Raw genomic sequence first — 17,100 nt, forward strand, 5'->3', positions numbered from 1 at the left:
GATGCTTCCTTCTCTTACTGACACATTTTCAGTGTGAGAAACTTCACTAAACCCGAAGGCGGGAGTGTCATAAGCTGTTGTGGAAATGTTCCTCCTCCTGCAGCCAGTCAGCTCACCCAACAAATCCTGCTCAAGCCCTCACTTTGTGACAGGACGCCCCACCCTCCCACCTCAACCAATTCAGAATGAGCTGGCGAGGAGTGGAGGAGAGTGGGAAATAGAAAGGTAATTATTTTAGGACTTGAGGGGCATTTTCTATGAACATTGCAAAGAAGGCAGACTCTGATTTGGAATTTGTGGAGGATTTTAGGGAAGCTGCCGCTGCTGCTAAGTCACTTCAGTCATGTCCAACTCTGTGTGACCCCATAGACAGCAGCCCACCAGGATCCACCATCCCTGGGATTCTCCAGGCAAGAACACTGGAGTAGGTTGCCATAATTTTAGTCTCAGATGGCATGGATGCAGAAGATTCTTGCATAATGAATTATTATTTCTCAGGAGTTCTCAGGATCCTTTTTTTTTTTTTTAGCATCTCCTGTGTACTCCCCTGTGATTCTGAAGGGTGCTCACGAATCAGCACAGTATTCATAGCAGTCTTGGCTGGAACACTTTGCAATATTAAGCAGTTTTATTTTAAAATTATATTTATTTATTCTAGACTGAACCTTCTTAAAGAGTTATATTGTTTTTAGTCTCTAGATGGGCATTGAAATTAGAATTGCAAATCGTTTTATTTTTATTAAAACATATAATTTAAAAATAAGTTTCAAATAAAATTTCAGGTTTAAATACATCATTTTATTTATTTTGTTATTTTTTTAATTAGAAGATATTGCTTTACATTGTTGTGTTAACTTCTGCCATACAACAATGCAAATTAGTCATGGTTTTATATATATATATATATATATATATATATATATATCATCCCTCTTGAGACTTCCTCCCCTTTCCCATTCCAACCCTCTAGTTCCTCACAGAGCACCAGTATGGGCTCCATCTGTTATACCGCACCTTCCCACTAGTTATTTGTTTTACACTAAATACATCTTAATTGTTGATTATTGTTTTTTGTATTCTGCTTTTTACCTCTAGTAGGTTATTTTAAAAGAACTAAGTATTTTTTAAAACATATGAAAATCAAGTCTGTGTTTTTCTCAGAGTCTACGAATAATAATGGTTCCCTAATATGGATTTAGAGATAAAAGGGATAGAAAATGAGTACTTGTATATTTTCACTGAGGTAAAACTGAAGTGATCTGCACACACTGGGATCAGATGAACAGTTTGAGGCTGTTGCAAATGTTAACTAAAGGAACTGTGAGAAATAGTGTAGAAAAATAATTATTATTATCAGGCACACAGTAGATATTAGAGATGGAGAAGGCAATGGCACCCCACTCCAGTACTCTTGCCTGGAAAATCTCATGGATGGAGGAGCCTGGTAGGCTGCAGTCTGTGGGGTTGCGAAGAGTTGGACACAACTGAGCAACTTGACTTTCAATTTTCACTTTCATGAATTGGCGAAGGAAATGGCAACACACTCCAGTGTTCTTGCCTGGAGAATCCCAGGGACGGGGTAGCCTGGTGGGCTGCCGTCTATGGGTCGCACAGAGTCAGACACAACTGAAGCGACTTAGCAGCAGCAGCAGCAGATATTAGAGAAGTAGAATTAGAAGAAGGAAAAGAGGAGAGGGGCAATCAGAGTGGGTCACTTGGAACTTTGCCACAAAAATGTGTTTAACCTAGAATGCCTGTTATAGGGGACCACTGGATAAACAAAGCCTTTTTTTCTTTCATATTCTATTGTATGGACATACAAGAAGAGATAAGGAAGTCCACTAGAGGTAGGAATAGTTGCACATCCACTTCAGGAAGTCCCTTTAGAGCCAGTGATGTGGCTGTCAGCCGGGTCACTGATTGGCCTGCAGTTCTTCCTGCAACATTAATGCTAAATCAATGAGACCAGGACAGACCTATCTATAATGAGACAGTGTCTCTATTCAGATTTCAACCAGAATTGTGTTGGTTCTATAGAGGCAGGTGCATGGAATATAATGTTAGTGATTCCCTGTGAAGAGCATTCCCAACAGGAGAAGGTGGTGAAGAACATGAGACTATGCAGAAAGGAAGCTGAGAGCCTATTGTGGAAAATCTCCCCTGAGGAGCAGGAAGGAATGTGCCAGAGTGTGCTAAGTCCTATTACAGAGAAATCTGAGATTCAAAGATCCCTATTTAAGCAAATTATAGTGACTATCAGGATGAAATGCTTCCTTGACAATGACTGCTCCTGGTGTTGAGCCTGTTCAAATGTGCAACTCACCTAGCTGAGAGATACAGAAGCTCATAGGAGTGAAATGGAACTTTTGTTGGAAGTGACATTTCCAGTTTATGCAACCTCACCCCCTGGAGGACAGTTGGAACAAATCCCATCTTGAGGCTTTTATGCCGTATTTCCTCCCCATTCATACAAGGGTTGAATCTCTTCCCATTCTAATTTGATGAGTGTTTTCAGGGGTTTGCATATTAAGTTGTTGTTGTTCAGTCACTAAGTTGTGTCAGACTCTTTGAGGCCCCATGGACTGCAGCATGCCAGGCTTCCCTGTCCTTCACTATCTCCCAGAGTTTGTGCAAATTCATGTTCACTGAGTCAGTGAAACCATCCAACTATCTCATCCTCTGTCACCATCTTCTCCTGCCCTCGATCTATCCCAGCATTAGGATCTTTTCCTATGAGTTGGCTGTTCTCTTCACATGGCCAAAATTTATTGGAGCTTCAGCAGTAGTCTTCCAAAGAATATTGAGTTGATTTCCTTTAGAATTGATGGTTTTGATCTCCATGCTGTCCAAGGACTCTCAAGAGTCTTCTCCAGCATCACAACTCAAAAGCATCAATTTTTCAGTGCTCAGAATTTATGGTTAAACTCTCACATCTATACATGACTACTGGGAAAACCAAAGCTTTGACTATACAGATATTTGTCAGCAAAGTGATGTCCCTGCTTTTTAAGAGGCTGTTTAAGTTTGTAATAGCTTTTTTTCCAAGGAGCAAGCATCCTTTAATTTCATGGCTGCAGTCATCATGCAGTGATTTTGTGGACCTAGAATATAAAGTCTTCTGCTGTTTCCACTTTTCCCCCACATTTGCCATGAAGTTATGGGACCGGATGTCATGATGTTAGTTCTTTGAAGTTTCAGTTTTAATCCAGCTTTTTCACTGTCCTCTTTCACCCTCATCAGGAGGTTCTTTAGTTCCTCTTGGCTTTCTACCATAAGTGTGGTGTCATCTGCATATATGAGCTTATTGATATTTCTCCCAGCAGTCTTGATTACAGCTTGTGATTCATCCAGCCCAGGGTTTTACATGAGGTACTGTGCATAGAGTTAAATAAGCAGGGTGACAATATACAGCCCTGACATACTCCTTTCCCAATTTTGAGCCAGTCTGTGCTTCCATGTCTCATTCCAACTGTTACTTCTTGACCCACATACAGGTTTCTCAGGAGACAGTGGTGAACTTCCCCTATCAGTGCTCCTTTCAGATATCAAAAGTGGGTTTTAAAAATGCAAATAGCCTCATATTAGAAGAAATGAAATACAAATACCCATTCAGTGAGAAGGTTGAACTAAACCAAAATCAAAATCTCTCCAATGAGTTAATGAGGCATAATTGACTGTTCTGGTACAAAACATGCAGTTTTCCTTGCCAGGTGTGTGAGAAGAAGATGTATGCCCATGTCTTATTCATGAACGTGAAGAAACACCACAGAAGGTCTAGCTCTTAGGATGTAGCAACAGTGGAGTTTAAATGTTGACCTAGTTGAAGCATATTATTTTGTTTGATATCTTTGAGTAATCATTTAGCGCACTTTAAATCATGGGAAAAGAGGCTAGAGAAATGACTCAATGATATGGCCAATATACTGGTGGGAGTCAAGGTTGGTGATGCAGTACAGTCTAGTTAGTTGAGGGAACTACAGTGACTGGAATGTCTGTTAATCTATGTTTCCATTTCCTCCTGATTACTGAAAACACTGTAGTTCATTGAATTTCCCTTTTCCAACCCATACATGGTTCTTCCTCAACCCTGGTCCCAGAGTAGCAGCAGGCAAGGCTTTGGGTATGGGCTGCAGGGGGCTTAGCAGCACTGTGTGGAGGCACAGAGGTATGTGGCTGAGTCTTCAGTCCTCTGATATACAGGGAGCTGTAGCCCTCCTTAGTATTCAGAGTGACTCTCACTTGTCCTTGCTCTTTTTCATCCCCATTTACACTCACTACAAACAGGTTCTTGGGGGCTTTTTGCAGGTTCCCATCTGCAGCAATGAAATTAAAAGATGCTTACTCCTTGGAAGGAAATTTATGACAAACCTAGACAGCATATTCAAAAGCAGAGACATTACTTTGCCAACAAAGGTCCATCTAGTCAAGGCTATGTTTTTTCCAGTGGTCATGTATGGATGTGAGAGTTGGACCATGAAGAAAGCTGAGTGCTGAAGAACTGATGCTCTTGAACTGTCGTGTTGGAGAAGACTCTTGAGAGTCCCTTGGACCACAAGGAGATGCAACCAGTCTATCCTAAAGGAGATCAGTCCTGGGTGTTCTTTGGAAGGACTGATGTTGAAGCTGAAACTCCAATACTTTGGCCACCTGATTCGAAGAGCTGACTCATTTGAAAAGATCCTGATGCTGGGAAAGATTGAGGGCAGGAGGAGAAGGGGATAACAGAGGATGAGATGGTTGGATGGCATCACCGGCTCGATGGACATGGGTTTGGGTGGACTCTGGGGGTTGGTGATAGACAGGGAGGCCTGGCATGCTTGGTTCATGGGGTTGCAAAGAATCGGACACAACTGAGTGACTGAACTGAACATCTGTACTAGTGTAAAGCATAGAAAGAGCTGGAAGGGGAACTGCAGGTGAAATTGGGACTTTCTCCTTCCTGAACATAGCGAAGGAGGATGCTGTTCCACAGTCAAGAGGCTGCTCACTCCTGTTCAGAAAGACAGGTCAGACATAGAAAATAATTTATCTACAGAGTATTCATCATCTTCACACCCCCAGATATTAGAACCTGGAGGTGCCTGACTGTGTCCCCCACCTTCCCCATCACCACTGCTCAGAATGTCTTCAGCAGTCCCTGGACTTATGACCGAGATGAAGCCACAGGATCAGCAATGAGGCTAGAAAAGTTCTCCTCTCCATTTATCCTGATCAAGTATCCCCAACATGGAAAGTTGTACGACCTAGATCTGTGGAACATTCTGCTTCAGGTAATAGGATTCTGCATCTGGTTGCCCAGCCAATCAGAGAGGATAACACATACATGTGCTAGAAATACACCATTTCTGCCCTAGAATCAGTTTCCTGTGGTTGAAAGAGGGAGTAAACACTGCTTTCTAGAGACCAACTTCACAAACATTAAGGATATTTCTCACGAACTCGTAATGCAAAGAGAGCCGAAACCTTTCAGAGCTGGGTTGCCTTATGATGGGCTGCTATTATTCAACTTGAGAGAGATTGGAATTGCAAATGTGGAAGAAAACACACTTTGGTTAGAAATTTTTTACATAAAATTTTGATAAAATTTATAAACTTTCAAATCCCAATTTATAAATGTGCACAAATGCTATGCATTAAATTATGTTTATGCACACCATTCTAATAGAAAAGTTATGCAACAGAGATATTATTTCCAACTTACAAACAAGAAAACTAAAGCTGAAAGAGATCAAGTAGCTAACCTGAGATCACACGTATGGTAGGTGGCATAGTAAGAATCACAGCGCATATCTATCTGGCTAAGTAGTCTATAGTGTTTGGAATCTGCCACACCACCTACATTTGCGATACTCAGTAAATGTGAAGGGTTAGTGAAGGTTTATTCTAAAAACACTGGGAACCTGCTTTGTGGTTATTCTTCCTAATAACACCAAAACGTGCAACATCTGGTGAATGGATAAACGAAATGCAATTCGTTTGCCAGTGAATTGCTATTCCTCAATAAATATGACTGAAATACTAATGTATGCTACAAGATAAATAATGTTTTAATTATGTTAAGGAATAATAGCCAGACACAAGATTACATATTGAACGATTTCATGTATGTGAAATATTCATGGAAGGAACTTATAAAGTTACAAATGTGGTCAGTGGTTGCTGTGGGGCCAAGCGTAGAAATAAAGAACAACTATAATTGGGGATGAAGGATAATTTACTAAAAATTATTAAACTGGAAATTCAAAATGGATGAATATTAGGGAATGTCACTTATACCTCAATAGAGTTGCTTAAAAATAAATAAGAATTTTGTTCTGTCTTATCTGTTACAGTCCAGGAAGAATGTTAGTTTAACTCAACATGTACATATTTATTTAAATAGTGATTTGGGGCCCACAATTTCCCTAGGACCTTTGAAAATTACAAAAGCAATGTTATCTGTGAGCTCAATATGTAGCTGGAAAAATAAAATGCATCCAGGAAAATTTATTAGTACAAGATAGAATTAATTAAGACTGTTCAGAATCTAAATCTACTTCTTGGAATCTGGTACTGCAGATTGACTGCAAAACCTTCTTTCCAGTGAACAACTGAAATAAGCAAAGGAAACAGCGTGGTTGTTGTTCAGTCGCTAAGTCGACTGTTTGTGACCCCAGGCATGCTAGTGTCCTCTGTCCTCCACTATGCCCTGGAGTTTGCTCAAATTCATGTCCATTGACTCAGTGATGCTATCTAACCACCTCATCTCTTCTCACCTAAACAGTATGGGGTAGGTGCTAAAAATCAGAGCAGTGCCTTCCACCTGTGTGCTCAGTTGCTCAGTCGTGTCTGACTCTTGACCCCATGGACTGTAGCCCGCCAGGCTTCTCTGTCCATGGGGATTCTGCAGGCAAGAATACTGGAGAAGCTTGCCATGCCCTCCTCCAGGGGATCTTCCCAACTCAGAGGTCGAACCCAGGTCTCCCACATTGCAGGTAGATTCTTCATTGTTTGAGCCACCAGGGAAGCTCATGAATACTGAAACTTAAGTCGTGTTCTGAAAAGAGAAACAGGATTGGAAGGTCTCAACAACTAACTCCTGACTTACCTTTCTAAGAAAAGAGATGCAGTTACTGTTAATAAAGGAATATCTGAAAAGTCTCATTAATGTCTCCTATTTAGAAGTATAAATGCATGTCTGGGGAGGGGCTGCAAGACTAACAGTAGTGTAATGTAGTGTTAGTTGCTCAGTTGTGTCTGACTCTTTGCAACCCATTGACTGAAGGCTCTATCGTAAATGGGATTTTCTGGGCAAGAATACCAGAGTGGGTTACCATGCCCTCCTCCATGAATCGAAGCCGTGTCTAAACCCTGAACCAAGGATTGAACCCACATCTCTTATGTCTCATGCATTGGCAGGCGAGTTCTTTACCAGCTAGCGCCACCTGTGAAGCCCTGACACACAGAAGTCACTACAAATCAATTTCCTTTTTCTTTTCTCCAGATCACAGCAATCAGCCCACTTGAGGAAGGATTGTGAGGACATGACCACACCATTCAGAAAACTCATTTGCTATGGAGCTTATTTCTGAGGAGACTACTAATTCCTTGATAAATTAACCCACATGTTGGAGGGTCTGTGTCCAAACCAGGAAGTATAGGGCTCCAATAGCAGGAAGCATTCCTTCAACTAATATGGCCGAATCCTGAAATCTAAAGCTATTGTAATTATCTGAAATAGAGGCCAAGCCAATTGACCACTAGATAAATTAAATAAATCTGCCTGAAGTGGCTTGTAAGGTAAAACTGTTAACATTTTTAGATAAACAAATCAAAATGAGTCCAACTTCATCTTTTATTTTAGAGTTTGAGTAGTGTGAGCTCTAGAAATACTTTTATCTTTTGCACTAAACATACATATATATTAGCTTCCCAGGTGGCTTACTGGTAAAGAATCCACCTGCAAAGCAGGAGACACGAGTTTGATCACTGGGTCAGGGAGATACCGTGGAGAAGGAAATGGCAACCCACTCCAGTATTCTTGCCTAGGAAATCCTGTGGATAGCAGAGCCTGGCAAGCTACGGTCCACCAGGTCACAAAAAAGTCAGACATGATTTAACGACTGAACAACAATATATATTGCTGAACCATTCCTGGGCCCACTTGCTCATGTGGGTTGCAGTGAAGCAAAATGCAGTGTTTATCACAGGACACCAAGAAAGTCGTACATGCAGCCAGGACTCAAAATCCTAGAATTCCCAGGTGGCTGTGAGGAAACTGTTTTAAAGATAAGGTGAGGGAAGGGAGTTGTGGGTTTCATAATCAGCTTGTAGACATTCTTCTGATTCATTGTTGGTGAGTTAATCAGGAGTCAACACAATCAACCTTTTGTTTCCAACCAGTCTGAGGTCTGGTGCTTCCATAGTAGCTGAGACAGTAAAGCATCCACCTGCAATTCAAGAGTCCCAGGTTTGATTCCTGGTCAGGAAGATCCCCTGGAGAAGGAAATGGCAACCCACTCCAGTATTCTTGCCTGGAGAATTCCAAGGACAGAGGAGCCTGGCAGCTACAGTTCATGAGATCGCAAAGAGTTGAACATGACTGAGCAACTAACACACACAATCTGAGGTCTAGTGCTTCTGAGCACATACAGTTAACTTCTTTCACTTGGTAGGGGTTTCAGATTCTACAAAACAGCTCGAAGAACATGGTTCAGAATGTTGCATATAGTCCTTGGGGGGGAGCTGAAGGTCCTTGACTTTGTTTAATGGCTAAACTATTGGAGAAGATTCATGAGAGTCCCTTGCACTACAAGGAGATCAAATCAGTGAATCCTAAAGGAAATCAGTCCTGAATATTCACTGGAAGCACTGATGCTGAAGCTGAAACTCCAATACTTTGGCCACCTGATGCGAAGAACTGACTCATTGGAAAAGATTCTGATGCTGGGAAAGATTGAAGGCAGGAAGAGAAGGGGATGACAGAGGATGAGATGGTTGCATGGCATTACCAACTCTATGGACATGAGTTGAGCAAGCTCTGGGAGTTGGTGATGGACGGGGAAGCCTGGCATGCTGCAGTCCATAGGGTCTCAAGGGGTTGGACACGACTGTGCGACTGAACTGAACTGAAACTATAATTGTTTTATCTTGCTTGATTGTTTTCTTTCTGCATTTTCTCAATTCTCTGATTAAATTTACACTTTGGGACTTGGGGAAAGTCTAGGAGCTAAAGTTTTTCTACACACAAGAGGCAGAGAGAGGACATTGCAGGGGCAGATGTGGTGGTCTGCCCCATAAGGTCCTGCTCAATTATTTATAGACAGATAGATAAATAGTCTCCTGTGAGTGCTATGCATTGTTCAGGAATGCAGGATGCAACACTGAAGAGAATTAAAAAAAAAAAAAAAAGGCCTAGAGTGCAGTAGGAAGAAAACAAATTAAACAGCTTCCTTTAAAAAAATTAGACAATTTTAAATAGTGATAAGCACTTTAAAGACATACAAAACTGTATTAAGATAGTTACTCTTGGGATGTGGAAAAGCATCTCCTCTAAGTAGGGTATGGAGGGAGGGCTCCACTCTGACACTTACTCTGCAATAACAGGCAAGGTATTGAAACTGTCTCATGTTCAATTTTATTTCTCTAAGTAGTCAGTATCTTTCTGCTGGGCACTGGGCTCAGCATTGGCATTCATTATTCCATTAACTTTTTGTAAGAACCCTGCATGATAAATTCTACCAATAACCATAGTGCAGAGATGAGGAAATGGAAGCATAAAAATTACTGTCACAATCCCAATGTCACACAACCAATGAATGCTGTATCTAGAAATACAACTTAAGTCTTTGGTCTTAAGCTGCCTTATGACCACTGTCTTTGCTCCACTGTCTTCCTAAAGTAGGGTGGACACGACTTTGAGTGGTTCCAGTAAGAAATGTGAACACACATGCAAATCACTTAGTGCAGCACCTTCTCTGTCACAGGCTCTCAACCAGCTGTGGAAATGCACAAAATCTTTGAGGCTAGGAAGCCACAGCATGAAATTCCAGAGGAGTCTATCTACAAGATAAAGCTTCAGTATTTTTCTGAGGTTTGTTTAACAGTTTGCACAGCAGATTTCATATATTATCATAAGTATCAGTGGTCTATCATGTTTCTTACTGTTAATGGGAAATATGTTCCCATTAACTGATGTTAACTACATTAAATATAAGGTATTTTATTGAGAGAATGGGTATCATAATATAACATAGAAAAAGTATACCAACCTGTGTTTGCTACTACTGTTTATTAGCATTTTCATAATTGACCCTTGTCCCACTTCTCTGGATATTCCTATACTACAAGAAAGAACAGAGCAGTAAATGCAATTTGACTTAATAGAGAAAAATCTATCTTGTGCAACAATTCCAAACTTTCTATCCAAGGTAGCCTATAACTCTGCAGCCATAATCATCTCATGTGTTGTATTTGTCATTTGGAATCAATCCCTTTCACATGTGGCAGGCAAAAGAAAAAACAAACAAAAAAACAAACAGCCAGTTTTCCTGAATCCTCTCCCTCTTGATTTCTGCACTGGGAAGTTTACTGACTGGTTCAGGCTTGGCAGCTGCTATTGTGAGTAGGCTTCCCCACAATTTAATCCAAGATCATTGGACGGGAGCAGGGAAGCCAGAGAAGCCTCACAAAATGTTTGAGCAGGACACCAGGTGGCAGTATATCAGCTTTCATTCTTGCTGCACGCAGTGTGCTAGAGTGATTCTCAGAACTGAAAAACAGATTTTGACAAAGGATTCACAAAGGGGTGACATTTGAGTTGAAACATGAAGGAATTCAGAGGTGCGTCATGTTCATATTTAGGGGATAGCATCACTGGCTCAGTGGTAAGGAGTCCACCTTCGAGTGGAATCAATCCCTGGTTCTGGAAGATCCCATAGAGAAGGAAATGGCTACCCACTCCAGTATTCTTGCCTGGGAAACCCCATGGACAGAGGATGAGTCACACACGACTTAGTGACTAAACAACAGCAAAGCGTCACAGGAGAGAGGGAAAAACAAGGGGCACAGATCTTGATTGGGAAGCAAGCTTGGGGTGTTTAAGGAATGAAATCTCATTGTAGCCCTTGTTTTTCCCAGAACACTATTACTTAAGAAACTTACTAAAGCATCTGGCACTGTGAACTAGTTAGTGGATGCTTTCCTCATTTACTGATCCTGGGACAGTTGAATCTATGTTTGGCATTTTCTTTCTTAGTTCCCTTTAGCTTCCATAAACCAGTAATGTCACCACCACTGAGACATCCAGCCACCCAGTTCTGGGGCCAAGTGCTTCTCTATAGTCCAGACCTTGCTCCTAAGCAGCCCTCTAAAATGCAACAAACTGGCTGATGATAAAAGGTAGAGACGCTTTTCACAATTAGGAAAGATATGGCTCATTTCCCAAAGTTGTTTTGTTTTTTAAAAGAAAACACTAAAGCCTATCTCTTAGGGTTTTGACATTTGAATTAGATAATGAATCTGAAATGCAAACCGCAGTGCCTCACATTGAGAAAAGCTCAGTAAATACCAACTTTCTTTTTTCCAGTAAATCCTACCTCTCCTTCAATGTCCAGGTCTGTGATTTGTTACTGTTTGTTCTTTTCTCCACATCGGTTCAATGATGGAAGCTTCTAGAAAATTCACTTAATCACTTAGTTTCCTGGAGACAGTCATTATTTCTCCCTATTTCCTGGAGTCATATTCTCCTAGCCACATTGATACACTCAGAGTACTGAAAGGACCCAGGTGGAACACCGAGATAAGGTATTATTTTCATTTCTCTAATTAATAATAATATTAAGGTCTTTATATATGTATTAGCTATCAGATATCTTATTTCTGAGTTGGATCTCCAAGATTTTGTCATTCTTTATTATCTGTTTTCTTAATGATTTAAAGGAACTTCTAACATATTCTGCATTTGAGTCCTATTTCAGAAATATGCATTGCAAATACAGTTTATCAGTCTGTGCATTGACTTTCAAAACTCTTAGTAGTGATTTATAACAAACACACAATTAAAAAATATACTTTTATGCTCATAAGATACTAGCTTGAATATTTTGCTTGTTTTCTTTAAACTCTTTAAAAAATATACTTCGGTGGCTTCTATTGCTTCTAATATGAAGTTAGATATCATTCTAATGATGGTTTCCCAGAATACAATGGTTTGCAAACATCTGCCAAAACCAGAGTGGTGGACCTGCAGAATTTCTTATTCAAATTTATGACTTTCCTCATAGCATTGCTCTTGAATAAGAAGATTGCTTTATAGGAAGTGAAGTATAGCAGCGAATGGAAGTGCTTGCTATGAGCAGAGAGGTTATAGGATGGGTAATGGATGAGGTGGTTATAAATACCTGCTATAACCATGTGGTCATTTACAGAAATAAGAAGAATAGCACTTATGAAAATTTGTTTTTCATTTTTATATAAATATATTTATGTATTATATTAACCAATTTTAACTCCCCTCTCCCATTTGCTGTGTGGTAACAAGATATGCTAATATAAGTCAATCTTATATATTTTTATATCTCAGTAGTGAAGATACAGGATTCTGTGGAAGAGTGTGGCTTAGCTAGAAGAGAAAGTAACATCACCCACAAATGGATAAATGAACTTGCTATAATCTTTGAAGGATATGTTTAGACTGTTTTGGGTTGAATGAGAAACAACTGCATCGTATTAGCAAGAATTGTGGTTTTGGAGAAGATTCTTGAGAGTCCCTTGGACTGCAAGGAGATCAACCCAGCCAATTCTAAAAGAAATCAACCCTGAATATTCACTGAAAGGACTGCTGAGGCTGAAACTCCAACACTTTGGCCACTTGATGAGAAGAGCTATATCATTTGAAAAGACTCTGAAGCTGGGAAAGATTGAAGGCAAAAGGAGAAGAGGGCAGCAGAGGATAAGACAGTTGGATGGTATCACCAAATCAATGGACATGAATTTGAGCAAACTCCAGGAGACAGTGGAAGATAGAGGAGGCCTTGTGCTGCAGTCCATGGGGTCACAAAAAGTCAGACACGACCTAGTTTCTGAACAGCAACAACAACATTACCAACAAACATAGTTTTGCTTTCTTCTTTATTCAAAAGCTGTTAAAAGAGTACAGATGGATGGCAAATTAACATAGAGTATATTGTAGCAGTTTTGAGCTACCTTAACTGACTGGAAATATCTTTCCCAGAATATGCTTCCTATATTGTTCTGGCTTAGGGTTGGCCACAAAAGAAATTTGTGTGACATTGGAAGGTTGTTGTGATGAAGCAGCCACAATCTTTATGTTTTGGGGGTTGGTGCAGCGCTCCAGGGGTTATGGCTACTCACACGTGTTGCTGCTGATCTGATATTTCATCTTATTGTTGACTCACAACACCTCCACTTCCCGTCATATCTCCTCCTCATCTTCTCTTTGTCTTCGGCTAAGTATGTATGTAAGTTCAGTTCAGTTCAGTACAGTTTCTCAGTCATGTCCGACTCTTTATGACCCTATGGACTGCAGCACGCCAGGCTTCCCTGTCCATCACCAATTCCCAGAGTTTACTCAAATTAATGTCCATTGAGTCAGTGATGCCATGCAACCATCTCACCCTCTGTCATCCCCTTCTCCTCCCACCTTCAATCTTTCCCAGCATCAGGGTCTTTTCAATGAGTCAGTTCTTCACATCAGGCGGCCAAAATATTGGAGTTTCAGCTTCAGCATCAGTCCTTCCAGTGAATATTCAGGTCTGATTTCCTTTAGGATGGACTGGTTTGATCATGCAGTCCAAGGGATTATCAAGAGTCTTCTATAACACCGTAGTTCAAAAGCATCCATTCTTCGGCACTCAGCTTACTTTATGTGCAACTCTCCCTCCATACATGACTACTGGAAAAACCATAGCTTTGACTAGATGGACCTTTGTTGGCAAAGTAATGTCTCTGCTTTTGAATATGCTATCTAGATTGGTCATAACTTTTCTTCCAAGGAGCAAGTGTCTTTTAATTTCATGACTACAGTCACCATCTGCAATGATTTTGGAGCCCAAAAAACAAAGTCCATCACTGTTTTCATTGTTTCCCCATCTATTTGCCATGAAGTGATGGGACCAGAGGCCATGATCTTATTTTTCTGAATGTTGAGTTTTAAGCCAATTTTAAGCATGATGTCAAATGACACTTCTCCCAAGGTCACCCACTACTGTGAGACTGAAGAAGGTGAGACGTAGACAAGTTTTAGTGTGTCTTGTGGGTTCCATTATCCTCATGGTTCTAATATGCCCTTATGAGTCACCATTTGTCCACACTTCAGTCTATTTCCAGCTTTGTTCTACAACTATTACTCTAGCTGATTAACAATGAATTTATTCTCAACACCAGATATGAAGATAACAGCTTTGTATACACTCTTCCACCAAATCTAGTAATTGCCTGAGTTCTAATCTTTATAACTAATTTCTTATTCCATACCACTGGTGGCTCTGCTTGTCTAATTGCACCTTAAGTGACATAAGTCTAAGAAGAAAGGATTCAGGAAATTATTTCCATCACGATTCCAGATAACTAGACCCAGGTGTGTGATATGAGTGTATTTTAGTGAAACTGTCGCTTTACATTAGTATGGAGCTAGTTTATAACTTTAGACAATCAGCCATTAAAAAGAATACATTTGAATCAGTTCTAATGAGGTGGGTGAAACTGGAGCCTATTATACAGAGTGAAGTAAGCCAGAAAGAAAAACACCAATGCAGTATACTAACGCATATATATGGAATTTAGAAAGAGGGTAACAATAACCCTGTGTACGAGACAGCAAAAGAGACACTGATGTATAGAACAGTCTTATGGACTCTGTGGGAGAGGGAGAGGGTGGGAAGATTTTGGAGAATGGCATTGAAACATGTAAAATATCATGTATGAAACGAGTTGCCAGTCCAGGTTCGATGCACGATACTGGATGCTTGGGGCTAGTGCACTGGGACGACCCAGAGGGATGGTATGGGGAGGGAGGAGGGTTCAGGGTGGGGCACACATGTATACCTGTGGCGGATTCATTTTGATATTTGGCAAAACTAATACAATTATGTAAAGTTTAAAAATAAAATAAAATTAAAATAAATAAATACATAAAAAAAAAATTCGAGGAGAATGTATTAGTAGGAAGTTATTCTGAACACCTGAATCCAAATGACATAGAAGAAGCTTTCATTTAGAATTAATTCCTCTGTTCCAGATCACAGATTAAGAAACCACAGGACTATCATTTCTTGTCTGAGGTCTGCAGGTATGCATTTCAGCTGGGGTCCTGCAGCAGAGGGACTCTCTCTTATTAACCTCTGGGGGTTTTGTTCAGCTTTTCCTATTACTTCAAACACTGTGTGTTCCCAGAGAGCACAGAAATACTTTGAAGAATGTTCCAGTTTTAAGAATGAAATAGTGAGGTTGATGGATTTACATTCTTTCTGGAAGTTTACAGAGTAGTGGCCGTCCCTTTCTTTCCTGTCTTCTGAATACTGACGAATGAGGTAAGTCATCTCTCCTCTGGGAAGCTGCTTGTACCAAAAAATCCAGTAGTCATGCAAATTCCTACTTATGTCATACCGACAGTTAAGGGTGGCTACCTTCCCCAGTTGACTGATTATGACTGGCTGGTCTTGAGTAACATTCTGGGCCACACAAGATCCTGTGGAAAAAAATAAGAAAACAGAGCTGAAATAGTGAACAAAATACTGTAGAAATTAGACAAATTTTGGACCCAAATATTTACAAACCAAACTGAAATCCTAAGATGCTTGCCTTTCCCCAATGCTCCTTTCCTCCCCAAGTCCCTATGAAGCTCCACGTGCCTGTGTGCACCATGTTTGGAAGCATCCCTACCAGAGAAGGTGAAGGCCAGGAACACCCAGAGCAGGCTGGAGAGTGGCATGAGGCATGGATTCCCCTGCTCAAATGTGTTTAATTCTGCCTCAAGCTGAGAGTTCAGTGTCTTTGAGTGCCTGGCAGCACATATACATAGTACCTGGGTTCCTATGTGACTCCTCCCCATACAGGAAGTAGGGTGTCATGTTCATCGACCACGTGGTCTGTGTACAGATGAAGTCTGGCTCACCACACACCTTTACTTTGTGTACTTTTCTTTCCCTATTCATTAAGTTTGGCAGATCCTGAAAAGAGGCATGAAGAAAGAATTAATATTAAAGGTTTGAACTGAGGGAAACTGAAGATTAAACAAGTTGACATACATTGATTCAGTAAAATAATTTTGCCATCCTGTTTAAGATATAATTTAGTATAGCCTACGAAACATTCTTGTAATCTACAGATTGGTCATTAATTTAGCCTATGCTTACTTTTCTCCATCCAGAATCTAGTGACTATTTTAAAGCATTCACAGATCTTAGGCTTTCTGGGTGAAAAGCAATCTTATCCAAAGTAATTAATGTATCTCTGTTTTTTTTTTTTTTTTTTTTTTTTAACTGAGTTGCAGGGCTCTACTTAGGTTTTTCAATCAATAAAATTACTTCAACATGAAATGATTCTTAACAATAAGTCCATCTGAAAGTCAGAGTCTATTCAGTGGTTTATATTTAAATGACATTATATCAGAAATAACATATTATTCTTTTGAAATCTGATATTGAGTTTTATGTATTAGACTTTGAGGGGGATCAGGATATTCACTCCTGTTGCCTCTAAATGTAGAATTGTATTTATTAGACCACGTGTCCTAGAATCATCCTCATATCACATTTTCTGTCTCATTGGTCCAGAGTGTTCAGTCTCATTTGTCAGTTGCTCATTATTATTTCTCTTTATAAAATAAAATTAAGATAAACATGCCAGATCTTTCTGTGACAAAATGCTATAACACACTCTTACAAAACTTAATATCTGCAAACTGCAGACACTTAGTACTTGTCAACACCACAGAAGACGGTGACTCAGATTCTGTACACTGTCTCATGTTCATGTGGAATGTAGCTGCCAATCTTCCATTTGGTTTCATGGTTGTAATAGACGAATTAATATAAAAGAACCAAAGGCAAAAAACAAGTAGAAAAAAAATACAGACAAGGTCTAAAAGAGTGCAAGTTC

At 40.1% G+C, this 17,100-nt stretch overlaps 1 gene segment (V, D, J or C); it reads right to left on the reverse strand.

Moving 5' to 3' along the window:
* Positions 1-15,239: 15,239 nt before the first annotated feature.
* Positions 15,240-15,931, reverse strand: LOC129621991 (T cell receptor delta variable 1-like). The segment is given in 2 exon segments: positions 15,240-15,688; positions 15,883-15,931. Coding segments are annotated over 2 exon segments (498 nt in total).
* Positions 15,932-17,100: the final 1,169 nt, after the last annotated feature.

Source organism: Bubalus kerabau, chromosome 10 (genome assembly GCF_029407905.1).
Source record: "Bubalus kerabau isolate K-KA32 ecotype Philippines breed swamp buffalo chromosome 10, PCC_UOA_SB_1v2, whole genome shotgun sequence".
NCBI classification, from domain to species: domain Eukaryota; kingdom Metazoa; phylum Chordata; class Mammalia; order Artiodactyla; family Bovidae; genus Bubalus; species Bubalus kerabau.